The sequence below is a fragment of the Callithrix jacchus genome, chromosome 3, assembly GCF_049354715.1.
Source record: "Callithrix jacchus isolate 240 chromosome 3, calJac240_pri, whole genome shotgun sequence".
NCBI lineage: Eukaryota > Metazoa > Chordata > Mammalia > Primates > Cebidae > Callithrix > Callithrix jacchus.
The window spans coordinates 39,421,371-39,435,015 of record NC_133504.1 but is presented as its reverse complement, the minus strand read 5'-3'; the positions used below and the strand labels follow the sequence as shown (position 1 = coordinate 39,435,015).

The 13,645-nt window shown below is 40.0% G+C and overlaps 1 protein-coding gene across 4 annotated transcripts in view; it reads right to left on the bottom strand.

The window, feature by feature from the left end:
- The window catches only part of PDGFC (platelet derived growth factor C), a 215,350-nt gene extending 213,736 nt beyond the window's left edge, over positions 1-1,614 (bottom strand). For 3 of the 4 annotated variants that reach the window (XM_078367830.1, XM_002745293.7, XM_002745292.7), the window contains exon 1: positions 549-1,614. Coding sequence is in view for 1 of the 4 variants with exons in the window: in XM_002745292.7 (XP_002745338.1) it covers positions 549-663 (115 nt within the window). In the remaining 3 variants the exon portion in view is untranslated. The remainder of the gene's footprint in view (positions 1-548) is intronic. The other variant, XM_008992549.5, reaches the window with a different exon arrangement.
- Positions 1,615-13,645: the final 12,031 nt, after the last annotated feature.

Genomic DNA, 13,645 nt, shown 5'->3' with positions numbered 1-13,645 from the left:
AGAGAGAGAGAATGCAAGAGAAATACATTTTTAATTCCTCTAAAAACGACCACACAGCCTCTTGACCTCTATATTTCCTATCTTCCTATTGATTAATTGATGACTTCGACCTAGAGTGCTTCAATTAATGCGGCTGATACATTTCCTGACCGACCCGCCCTCGCCCTCCCCAAATCTGAGTAAAGTCAAACATGCCAAGACTCATTCATTTTGGATTCGTTTTTAGAGGCAGCTCTTGAACTTCTAACTCTGCCAATGAGGGAACCTGCAACGTGCATTTGAACTGACGTTCACAATCGCTCCCAGAATGTCCTCACTCCAACTGAGGCTGCAGTGGCACTCACGTGGCCCTCTTGGAGCTTTGGGGCAGCTCCCGAAGTTGCAAACTACACTTAACCTTCAACAGTCCATGCCGACGAATGCAGCGCGCATTTGCCTGGAGAGACCAAAGATACCTTCGCAGTCTAGTGTACATCACACCAACGCACAATGCCAACGTTCACACACACAGCGAGAAACGAGCAGGGGAGAATGGGGGAAAAACTCACCGTTCTGTTCCTTGTTGCTGGAGAACTGGAATTTACTGCTCAGGCTGGATTCTGCCTGAGTCCCCAGTCTCTGGCCGACCAGGGCAGATGTCAGCAGAAGCCCGAGGAGGAGCATTTGGCTGACTGGGGCGAGAGCTCACTCACGGCGGGCACTTGGGAAGCAGCGACTCCGGAGTCTCTTTCACCACCGCCAGGGGAAGACTGCACTGGGGTGGAAGCGCCGAGCCTGCTCTGGCAGCAGAGAATCGCAGGGTAGTTTCCACATAATCCCATCCAAAACTTTTTCCTAGAGCCCTCTTCTGTGTCTCCAGTTTTTGAAAAGGATCAAAGCAAAACCTGGACCTGAACCAGTTTCCCAAGGTTTAAACAAATCCTGAGCTGTGGTGAAGTGGTGGGGGTGGGGGTGAAGGCGAGGGAGGAATGAGGGGGTGGGGACGCGGAGGAGCAGCGAGGAGTCACCAGTAAGTTGCTGGGAGCACCTGTCAGTTCCGGGGACGGGACCAAGGCGAAAACTCAAGGGTCGCGCGCAGCCAGACTGGAAGCCTAGTCGGCGGCGAGCAGTTTCTGATCAATAACAAAGCTGCCAATAGATGCGGCCCTCCGGGCGCCCCTCTCCTCCGCCCCACCCCCTACCCCTGGAGGGGGAGGGGGAAGAAACAAGGCGGGGGCGCAGCGGCGGGTCCCAAGGGCCGGGGCGCCGGAGCAGGGTCGGGGGGGGCTCCGGGCGGAGGCCGGCCAGGGCGCAGGCGGAGGGAGGCCGCCGGGCTCCCGCTCCCCAGCCCGTCTCTCAGTCGGCGCCGGGTCTCGAGCGCCGCAGCACGGATTCCGGTACCGGGCTTGAGTTTTCCGTGACCAAAGTTCACCTTGTTCGGGGGCGTCCCCCGCTCCTCAAAGCCTGGGGCAATTCAGCCACTCGGGTTCACCGCGGGGCTCTGATCGTTCCCCGTCCCTCCCCCACGCCTCGGGCTCCGCGCTAACCTCGGGGCGCGGCGCGGAGTCTCTGCACGGGGTGAAGAGGGAAGGCCGGGGCCGCCCGGAGGATCCGGCTTGTGACCTCCCCTTCTCTACCTTCACCCCGCCGGGCGGCAGACGGGAGGTGGGGGCCGTGGGCCGAGCCCGGGCGGAGCGCTCCGCCGGCGAGTGGGGGAGGCTTGGCGGCTCTCCCACGGGCGGCCGATGGGGGGGGCGGGGGTCGGCGCCTCTGGGAGGGGCAGCCCCGGTCCGCGTCTGCGGGAACGGGCTTGGCCGCTCACTGGCTGTCAACAGGTGCTGCGCAGACAGGGGGTGCTGCGGGGCTTGCTTTGGGAAGACCCCGATGGCCCAAGCGAGGAACGCGGCCAAGGCGGCCCCTGCTTTCCTTTCCACCGAACACCCCTAACCCCAAACACAGAGCAGGATAGGTGGTGAACGGTGCTGCAGAAGCAAGAAGTGGGAAAGAACTTCCTGCAACTCTCCTCCTGTCCCTTGTCGCCTGACTTGTCATTAATTTCCAAGGGGGATCCCCCACTCCCTAAGGTCTTTGCTAGAACCCTTGACCAGAGTTTCAGAACAGAAAAAGAGAAGGGAAATGAATTCAAAGGTTTTCCTCAATTTCCAGCTCCCTAAAGCAGGATGGATAAAGCAAAAGTAAAGACATCCAAAATAATAACACTCATTTAACAAGTACTATATTTATTGAATGCCTACTAGATCGGGCACTATTTAGAGGTTGGAGCCACAGCAGTGAAAACAGACAAAAGTCCCTGCCCTCGTGAAGCAGACATAGTAGTTGGGCAGCATTAAGCCAACAGCAAGCTCTTCTGCGAGGTGTCTAGGGGACTCAGAATGATCCTACAACCTTGGACTTTCCTGCAATACAGTCTCTAACACAAGTAGGCTGCCCTGAACCCCTAGTGATAGAATCGTTTACATTTACACCAACAACGTTGAGAAAGAGCCGAAATCTGTATGTGGTCTGTGTTCAGGCTGAGTTTGAGAGAGAGGCTGGTGCTTTGAGACCTGTCTTGTGAGGTAGTCCGAAATGAAACAAACAGGCCAAGCAGGGCTTACGGTGGTACCACGTGTGCTAAATGTGTCTGTGACAGGATCCAACGTGCTTTCTTTGTGGAGAAGCAGAAAATCATAGTGAATGTGTTGAAGGCACAAGCAGAGAGTCAGAAAATTGAATTTTAAAAACGAAGCTAATTTGAGTAATTATCAAAATGAAAACAACATACATCAAGCAAGTGCCATGGCAGGCAAATCAGCAGTATCACCCAACTTCTTGTGGAGTAAAAAGTCGATGCAAACAATTCGACCATCAAGGACACCTGGGCTGGAACAGAAAACCAAAATAGCAATGTACCTAAAACTAAGGAGTGGCATTTGGGCAAGGTCATATTCTTAATGGACCAAACCAGAAGCTGATCCTTCCTCAGGGGTGATGAAAATGCCAAGCCCTCTTTCTATACTCAGAAACCGACTGGGGACAACCAACCAGACCTTTCTGCTTAGAATATCCCAGTCCTCTTGTTTTTTCTCTTTTGAAAACTTCACTCACCTGTCTCATTCATTCATTCTTATCCCTTTACCACTTCTATCTACAGAGTACTAAATACACATTAAAGGCAAATAAGGTCTGATCTCTGACTTTAAGGAATTTACAGTTTAATGCACACAAGGTGTTTTTATTCAAATATGGTATTTTATTTTTTATTAGTGTTAGCAGATCCTCAACATCACTGTGACTCCATAGTTGCATAATATATTCCAAAAATATTTTGTAAATTTGTGAGGGTGAAGGGATTATTCCCAACTTTAATAACATAATATGACTTAAATAAAAGACATGCCTTATAAATCCATTGTAATCTATTTATAATAGAATTCATTATTCTCCAGTTTTTCTAATTTTATAAGTCTAGTTTTCAAATCAGCGTTTTTCTTAATGAAGTTGTTACATGCCCATATAGTTGAGTTTCCGGACCACCCACATAGATGGTGTGTGTGTGTGTGTGTGTGTGTGTGTGTGTGTGTCTGCAAATGTAATGCATTTGCTCTCAGGAGACTGGAAAGGTGATGACTACTCTTTATTTTGTATCATTTCATATTGGCTAGAATAGTGGCTGGCATAGGGATAATAAATAAACACTCTTGACTGACTGACAGGTTTCTTTATTGGGGTCACTTATATTCTCCCTGGAATTTCAGTGCGATGGTTGTATTTGAAAAGTTACAGATGATCTAGAATAATACTCTATCTCTGCCTTTCACCTCATTCATATTCTACAGATTGATTTGACAATCACCTTATAAATAAAGTCAACCAGGTGTTCCTGAATGACCCCTAGACAAAATCACATCCACATTGGCCAATTTCCTTTCAATGCATTTGTATTGTCATTTCTTGACATAGTTGATTCTTTTAACACTTTATTCTCTGCCTGTCTTCCTGCTAGCTAACCTTTTCTTGAAAAATGAAATCCTTCTATTGAAAGTAAATTTTATATAATCCAGAGTCTGTGCAATTACTAAACAATATATTTTGGATGAATATGGCTTTGTTTTGGCCAAAGGCATTTTCCTTGATGAAAGGCATCTGTTCCACCAACCAAGAGAAAATAATTTCAAACATTCTTTGTGGTTTTCATGTTTTCTTAAACCTTAAGAAGGAGTGCCCATTCCTGCTGCATGCATGAAGAGTACCTATGAATTCTTATTAAAGAATATATTTGGTGGTTAACAATGATAATTTGGGGGAGGGGGTGCCACTACTAAATTTTTTTACATGAAATAAGATTTTAAAGGAAACTACTCCCTTAGTCACTTAACACCCAAAGGGTTGGGAACCATGGGGACATATTTTTGCCACGAAAAAAAAAAATCTAAGTTTTCTTGCCCTTTCTTCTTGCGTTTTGAGCCTAACACACAAGTGGATATGTGCAAAATTATTTTACGACTTTTCTTAGAACTTTTCAGCATTTTAGTGGCAGATGATTGAGCATCAATTCCTGAAGTTCAGAAAGCTCTGTACTACCTAAATACTCATTGTTTTGAGAATGACTAACAAGTAACAAGTACACATTCATTTATAAAAGGCAGGGCTGGGGATATCATTAGTAAGCAAAGTAAATGCCCACAGACCACAGCAGGAATAAGAACCATGTTAGGAACAACATAATAAATAAATAAATAAATGAAGTCAGCAGTCCCTCTTAGAGTCATCCTCTTCTCTCTCCACTTTTCCAGCTACCTCATCTTGAGAAATACAACCTTGCTATCTCCAGGTTATGAGAATATATATCAATGCCCTGTTTTTCCCACCAAGAAATTAGACACTTTTTCTTATGTTTTATTCTTCTAGCATCAGGTACCTTTTACTTCCCCGTGTATCAACTACTAACCTGAGAAAGGTTTACTTGCTGTGGCAGAGGGTAGAGGGTTTTGCTGAGGCTCTGCTCTAGAAGAAGATACACTTTGTCATTCTGACTTTTCTGAGGTGTGGTTTTGGAGGATGGAGAGTTACGGATGTGTGGCCTAGAGAAGTGGACTTCAGTTGGCTCTCTGTGGCCTTTCTCATTGAAGTAAAGCTGCTATTTCCTAACTGAAATCATGGCTTAGTATGCCTAGATTTTTCCAAAATCTTAGAAGTTTTTTGTCTGACTCAGAACTCAGAGGGAGTAACTAGCCAGAAACAGCCCTAAAGAAAGGGAAGCCCTGGTAACCTTTGAACCACCACAGCGAAAGATCATTTTACTGGGAGATAGGAGATCAGGGACTTAGCCTGGCTTTACCACTAATTAACAGTACAACCTTGATCTAGAAATCCTCTCTGCCTCTCAGTTTCCTTTTCCTTACATTAGAAATTGCCACTGGATTCTGTCTTGATCCCCCTACTGCTTTAGAAATTCTCTGAGCTGTTATAGATAATGATGGCAAGACTTTTCTTTCTGCAGTGTGCTTCTGTGATAATAAATTACTAGCACAAGTTTCCTAGCTCATATCAGAGATGTCTTGGTGGCTGGCAAGAGAGTTGATGAACAGGTGCTTCTTTCTAAACTTGCTCAACTAGAGCAGTCCTCTTGTATCTGTTATTGCCATGGTTTGAAAAACAAGTTCCAATGGTGATTGAAGAGAAGAAGGGAAAAGAGTTTGGAAATCACTGGCTAGGGCAAGTATCAGGGATTTCATTGAATTCAAGGAAACTAAATCAATCCCCAGGTCTTCAATTGGTGCAGGTGTTCATATTTTACGTTTTAATATTTGGTTGGTATCATGCTAACACCCTCAAAAGAGGCAAAGTGCAGTCCTAAGTGGAGTGTCAAGGTAAAAAGAAATAGCTATTATATATAACTGTATATAAACACTAAGGAAATAATATTGTTATTAGCCAAGAACAGATGGCCAAGTCATACTGTTCTATTGAGTCACATCGGTGGAATGTGAAACAGTCTGGAAAGCAAGGGGTATCCCTTAAAAATGTGGACAGCGACACTATGTTTGGCCATATCTTAGAGTCAATGAGATGTTATTTTTTTCTCTCTTGAAATCATGTCTAGGGCATGAAGGCTGTTGTCCCCTTTGTGACAAATCACAGTAAAGAGGTCAAGACACAGCTACAGACCCTCCTTTCTCAGAGAGTGACCTTCTTATTTCAAAGGTCATGGGAGAAGGAGCCTTTCACTTTGTGATCATTGTTTCAAATACAGTCCTTTCCTTGGCTACTAGTCTTTGTAAAAGAAGTGGATAGTCTCAGTCCACTACTTAGTAGTGAACATCAAAAAGTATTGTTGGCTAGAAGAAAGGAAAAGATGGCTTAACTAATCTAACATTAAAAGTATCCTCCATTGCTTTTGAAGTTCAAGATAGATCAAGAGAACCCCTTTCTATTGTGATGATCACTATTTGCTTTCCTTATCGTCTTTGTAGTGAGAACAGTGCTTATTTTCTTCTAAAGCAGACTTGCAACACTCTTAAGGTATTAATTTCTTTTCCCCAAATTTGGTTTTATCAGCAGTTTTTCCTTTATGTTTCCCTCATCCTCCTGTACCACTTTATTTTCTTTCTCATCATCTGAATCTTCTTTCAATTGTCCTCCAAGAAATTTGAAGAGGAAAAAGTCATGTTTTCCTCTTGCAGGCTGCTCAAAAAAATTTATAATTAAACCAAGACAAACCCAGGAAAATAAAATAAGGGGAGAATTCTTTATGCTTAAATTTAATTTTAAAAGCAACTACTATGTGCCAGGAACTATAGACTCATAAGATATATTAGTATTTTCTCATTTAATCTTTCAACTTCTCCTTTTAAGGAAGGTCATAGGTTCCGCATTTTAGTGCAGAGAATCTCAATCGTAAAGATGGCATTAATTTTCCCAGAGTGACAATATTAATGACGGGTAGAGTTAATATTTAACTCCAGGTCTTCTCCTTATACTCCTTTTCAATTATATCAGGCCTCCATGTGGAAGCCCAGACACAGAAAGTCTAAAGACCTGCAGTCCTGCTTGCTTCACCTGATCACCCCCACCCCCACCCCTTGACATAGGCTTCCCCTCACCCCACCCTGCCATCTTTACTACTCTTATCCCACCCGTTGTAACTGAACTTATGGTAATGTATACTGTTTGCCCGTACCCCCACCACTGTAACTGATGTTACTCTGTAACTTTCCACTGCCCATCCCAAACCTATAAAACCAACATCCAGACCCATTTCACATGCAGGGATACACAAAGACTCAAAACAAAGGGATGGAGAAAGATTTAGCAATCAAATGGAGAGCAAACATTTGAAAACATTTTATTTAGGTGAGATAGCTGTGTAATGTATTAGTGACTAAGGCCTCGGGCAGCTAACCTTGGGGTTGAAGCCCACCCAAGGCGTGGGCTAGCAGGAGTGTCCTGTTTATCCTGGCCAAAGTTAGTCATCCAGCCAGTGCCTAAGCCTAGACCGTCTATGGGCAGCTATTTCAAAGAATCTATCTCCTTGCCTTCGAGGACAAAGGGAATGAATTATCATTCCTCTTTTCCTACTCATGATTGCTACCGAATTGAAGCATCATGGCTAGGAAGAAATACACTGTTTTCCCAGTTACTTCCTTTGAAGAATCAATTTATGATTAGCTTTAGATGTCAGAATCTAGACATCTCTTATTTGTATAATTCCTATAGACAGCCATCCACGTGTTTCCAATTTAAAATACTTGGGCCACAAGTTTTTTAAGTGGCATGGTGAGGCAAATTTGCATCTCCATTGACAATTTTACAAAGGTATTTTAGATTAGTTGGAGTTATTCAAAGCACAAGGAGTGCTGCATGAATGGACAAGTGACTTGTTAAGCCCTCAGGCAAGCAAAAGTCTTGAATTGAAATTCTAATTCCATAGATACATTTCATTTGTATCTGAAGGGGTTGTACCCTATGAAAAGACCCTATGGTGCCATTTTTGTCCCACTGGACAGCAAGTGGAAAAAATTCTTTACATTTCTTTCCTTCCTAAATGGCTTTTAAAACACACATAAAACTAAATAGAAAAATGTGGGCAAAGCTAATTGCCATAGCTCCGATTATTCATTTTTATTGAGGCAAAATATTACCTACTATGCATCCATCAGTAAAAACAGTACTTTAGGAAGTCAATGCACTTCATAATATTCTTTCTTTCTGCCTAACTGGATTTCTATCAGAAGATTATTATCACTGTATACACCCACACCCAGCATGCCTAACCCTGCTAATGGAAAGAAATTTCTCATTTTTCAGAATCTATTTAGTTGGGTATACAAGTTAACTACTGCCTAATCTGAGGATATGGTAGCCTGCCTGCTTTCATTTAATATCTTATGGAACTATCACATTTTTATCTTTTTTTACCGAAATATTCACAATGAAGTACTCTAGAAAGAGAATCCTGTACTGCATATTAAACAATTGATAAATTAGTAGATATTAATAGAATTTCCCATTTTTAAGATGGAAAACTGAGTCACAGAGGGGTTTTGTAGCTTACCCGAGGTCCAACAGTTTGTCCTGTATTGAAGCCAGCCTTGGAATTCAGATCACTGGTTTCAGAACTGGTACTTTTAAGCAATATGTTTGCCTTACCTCATGTCATCTAGCAAGTGATAAATACAACATGTCTTAAAAAACACATTTCAAACTTATTAAGCATACATTTATATTAAGCATTTGGTGTTTATTTTATGACTCCACACAATTCTAGTCATAAATATGTAACTTAAAATTCTATTGCTAACCACAGAAAATAAATTATACTGATTTTGTCTGATAGCAAAAGAACAATACCCCAAACATACAGGAAACAGGTGTTCGGTCAATGAAAACATCCCAGTAGTGTATCTTGATTGAGCACTTTTTTAAGTGGGTCTGGAAATGAAAAATTAATCTTCTGAAACCATGTGAAGGAAAAATGATTATATGGTGCCCTTTCTTAGCAATAAAACCTTGCCATAAAATCACCATAAAAGTGTTGCTGTTTCTGACAACTTATAATGAAGGAAACACAAAAGGCTTATTCAAATACATTTCTGAAGGACAATAGCAGAAAAAAGCAAAGTTAGTGCAATGACTGGCTATGTTCTTGGTGTAGATGAGAGTGTAAGGGGGAGGCAGTTCTGTTGCTACTAACCTTGAGAATATCATGGACTTTATCAAAATAGCTATTTGTCAGAAACATGAATGCAATCTGTGGAGCCCAAGAAGTTACAATGGAAGTAAAAATGCGTAACTGCTGCCCTCACCATTTCCCTCGCTTATTTTTATACAACCAATCAATCTTCATTTGCTTTTTCCCACATTAAGTATAAACCCTACCTTCTCCCATGATCTATTCCTTACACAAAGGCCTCCGAACTATTTTCTACCTAGGCTACTTTTGTGTTTCTCCAAACTGTCATCAGATTATCAGCTTGATCTAGTTAAAACAAAAACCTAATCAGGATCCTGTCCTCCAGAGTATTCAGTCTTCCTTTGCCTGGGGAATAAAATCTGTATTTCTAGCAATGATCTGCTCTTCCTATGTGCCCAAATCTCACACTCTCTCAGGGTTTTGTAGTTTCCTGACACGCTACAACTTACACGATCATACTTAGTTTTTGCATCTTTTCCTATGCTCCTTTCACAATGATGCATAAACCAATATATTATATGAGTCTATTCCATTTTGCTGCTTTTTATTATTTTAAAGTCTGGCTCTGTCACCTGGGCTGGAGTGCAGTGGTGTGACCTGGGCTTGCTGACTGCAACCTCTGCCTCTGGATTCAAATGATTCTTGTGCCTCAGCCACCAGAGTAGCTGGGATTACAGGCCTATGCCACCACCCTGGCTAGTTTTTGTATTTTTAGTAGAGATGAGGTTTCATTTCACCACGTTGGCCAGGCTGGTCTCAAACTCCTGGCCTCAAGTGATCTGCCTGCCTTGGCCTCCCTAAGTGTGGAATTACAGATATGAGCCATTGTGCCCAGCCCTATTTTGCATTTTATTTATATTCTTTTACCCAGCACTTAACATATTGTACTTAATTGCTAAGTCTTCCCATGTGCCAGGTACCGTCCTAAGGACTTCATGTATCTTCACTGCTTTATTCTCACAACAAACATATGAGATAGATATTATAAAATCATGACAGTTTTATAGAGGAAGGTAAGATCCTTAGGGCAAAGCCTTTCATCCAAGACCATGCAAGCGGCAAGTGGCAGAGCTGGATTTTTAGCTTGCGTGTTAACGCACTTGATCATTACATCACTGTGCCTCATGTAACAGAGGGTGTTTGACTAGTATTTGGAGGCAGTGTAGACTCCCAGTCAGGATCCACACACTGGAGTCGGAAATAAAAGCTAACATCTTAGCCACTTACCTAAACTGAGGAAACATATACCAGCAATCATATTCCCAGCATGAGATCCACCATCACTGTAAACTGATAATAACAGAATCTACTTCAGATAGTTTAAGAATTGAAAGAGAAAAAGTATGTCAAGCTTTTGGCACAATAGCCTGTGTTTTAAACATGCAGAGCATGTAATGGATTGTGTAATGGTATTTTTTTTAATTAGGACATTAACATTTTTTCTGCTTTAACATTTCTGAAATTCAGATAGCTCACATTCAACGTAAGAAGAAACTTAACCATTTATTTTTTTCTTCTTAAAAAGTCATTTTCACTACAAGGGAAATTTTATAAGCAATTGGTGTCTTAAAATCAATATAATACTAAATAATTATTCTTACTTAATGAAGAAGACTTTTTCTATAATCCATCCTTTTTTTTTGGCCATCACTAACTAGAATACCAGGATGTGTGTTTCTTATCCTTCTAAAAACTTTGTATGCCTATCCTTAACCTCACTGCCCAATATTATGGTTATATTTTGTAGTTCTGCTGATACACCTCCATGCAATTGATTATAAAATCTTTGTCAGCAGAAATTTTGCTTTCCTCTTTTTGTTTTCATGCTAACCATCTCTCCTCCTCCTCCTTCTCCTCACTCCAGTGTCAGACACTGTATACGTGGCGCTCCATGTTTAACATGCACTTTAATTATTTGTCGAGTGAAATTAACAAAAATATTAAGTCACCAAAATGCAGATATACCCATGCTAGATCTTCATGGAAGAGAAATAGAACGAAGAGCAGCTACATCTGACATGATTAGGGCGACTAGAGCCATGTGGAGTTCATTTTCTTGCTTGGCTGTCAGTCAAAGTTGGGGAATCTTGTAAAAGGAAGCTCTAAATTATGGAAAACATACTGAACCTCTAAGCTCACACCTAGGTGAAAATTATGCACATAACTATTTTTTGGGTGAATTGAAAAGCGGAACAAGTAGGTACTTTCCAAAATGGAAGCAATGCTGTGTTTGCCATTTTCATAAATATAGTGTTAACATTTATTCCAATATTGCAAGATTATTTCTCAGAATTGGCAAACAGCCCATACTCATATTGTCTGACTGATTTAAATAGACTTAATTCTTTTTGATAGAGAAATCTTACATAGCAGATGGTTCGCAAGTCTCTGTTTCTTTAGTAACCAATCTGTCATAGCCAAGATGTCATCATTTTGGAAAATAATTTCTATGAAAGTATCTTCTTCATGTTTTGAAAATATGATGTCAAATATATTTTTGTTATTGTTGAAGTTTGTATGCTACAGTTTAAAATGTGTATTTGTGTGTGAATATGGTCTCTAAATAATTGCTGACTAAATAATTTATTCTGCCTGGACAGAAGAAATTTTAAGAGCCACCAAGCTCACATGGGATATGAAGTGTTGCCGTTTTATGAATATTCATATCTTAAGTAGATTAGTTAAATGACAATTTAGTTTATATTTCATGTGCTTTGGGAAATTACTTTTACTATGAAATTAGACTTCAGCTCTGAGTTGATGCCAAAAAAAATAAAGAAACTGCTATGGGATGAGCCCAGCATGCCATCTTTTTTTCCTATCCGGCAATAATTCGTTACTTTAATACATTGATATTTTATTCTACAGAATAAATAAATAAATTCATTGCAGAGTAGTAAAAACTACATTAATGAGCTCAGATAAAATGTAACTACTTAATGGCTTTTCAAGCTCATAAACATTTGTTCAATTTAGCATGATATAAAATATTGCTTATGATGATATTTTTCTTATCCCATAGTAAGTCTCATCTGATACATTTTATATGCAGAAATGACATATTTGCAGCTGACACAGTATGCTGTTTTTAACCATTACTCCATTTACATGTCCCTCATGAATTGATCAGGCAGAAAGATTCATAAGGGAAAAGCTAGCACATATTTTTTAAAGTAGGAGTGAGTTTTCATTAACAATTTAATTTTGAAAGTTAAAAAAAATGTTTAAATCATACCAATTGTTGGTTTAAAACAATGAATGCCATGGTACCCTGGAAAATGCTCACCAGAAGAAATTCAGAGTTTTACCCCAAATAGATATATGACTTTAATAAAAAGAAGAAGAAAGAAGATAAAGAATACAAAAAAGAAGAAGAAGAAGAACAATAACTTTTCTGGTCCTTGGTTTCTATCACTGCAAAAATGAAATTCATCCTGGTTGATTTCAAGATGTCATCCATTTCCAACATCTTCTAGTTCAATATGGAATTATTTGTTTTCTACCTAAGTATTCTCTTATATTTTTTAATTTGAAGAAAGATAATTGCTAAAGATCATATTACTTGAAACTTAAAGACATTTCTGCCCAAACAGAGAGTGTAGATAACTCTAAAAGTAATAAAAGATATTTAAAACAAGAAAACAAATAAAAACTTGCATAGGCACGGGGAAAAGAATACAGATTCTAAGAAAGAAGAATGAAAGGAAGCTCTTAAGGAAGAAAGACTTTCTAGTGTTTAACAGTTTAGGGTTTTTATGTTGTCTTTAGTCAATATGCTTTCACAAAAATATGAGTTATGTCAGTGGCCAGTTTCCATTTTGATCTGTGCTGGTGGTCCTGCAGGAATAAGACTACATTGTTTGAACTCCATAGAGTATTTTAAAAGGATATTGATTGATGGATCTGTCTATTCTTCTATACATATGCAAATTGTATTTACATTAACATTAATATTTTGTAAGTACAAAAGAAAATATTTTCTGTGTCATTGTATGATATAATAATGTATATTAATATTTTGTGGATTTAAATTTCACTTAAACACACTGCAGTTATTAAAACTAATCTTATGATGTGCTGCTATGAATTTGTTGTTTGACTTTCTGTGATTCTAACACTGTGCTGTTATTCACATTGATAACACCAGGAGGCACATAGAGGAGACTCTGCATTTGTTACTATGGCGACTATTAGGCATATTTTAAAGAAGCACAACCATCGTGTATGCATAAATTTAAAATATTATTGTCCAGCTTCTTTAGAATTGTTGAGAATTAGACATCATGTTAAAAACATTTTTTGAAGTCATAGGTTTTCTGATTTACTTCTCAAAGAAAACATAGCTAATTTCAACAATACAGACAAACAAACTGAGTTGAGTTTTTAAGGAATGTAAACCATAAATTCCATTTTCTCTACCAATATTCAAATCATTATTTTGTATGTAGGCTCTAGAGATAGCCAAATCTG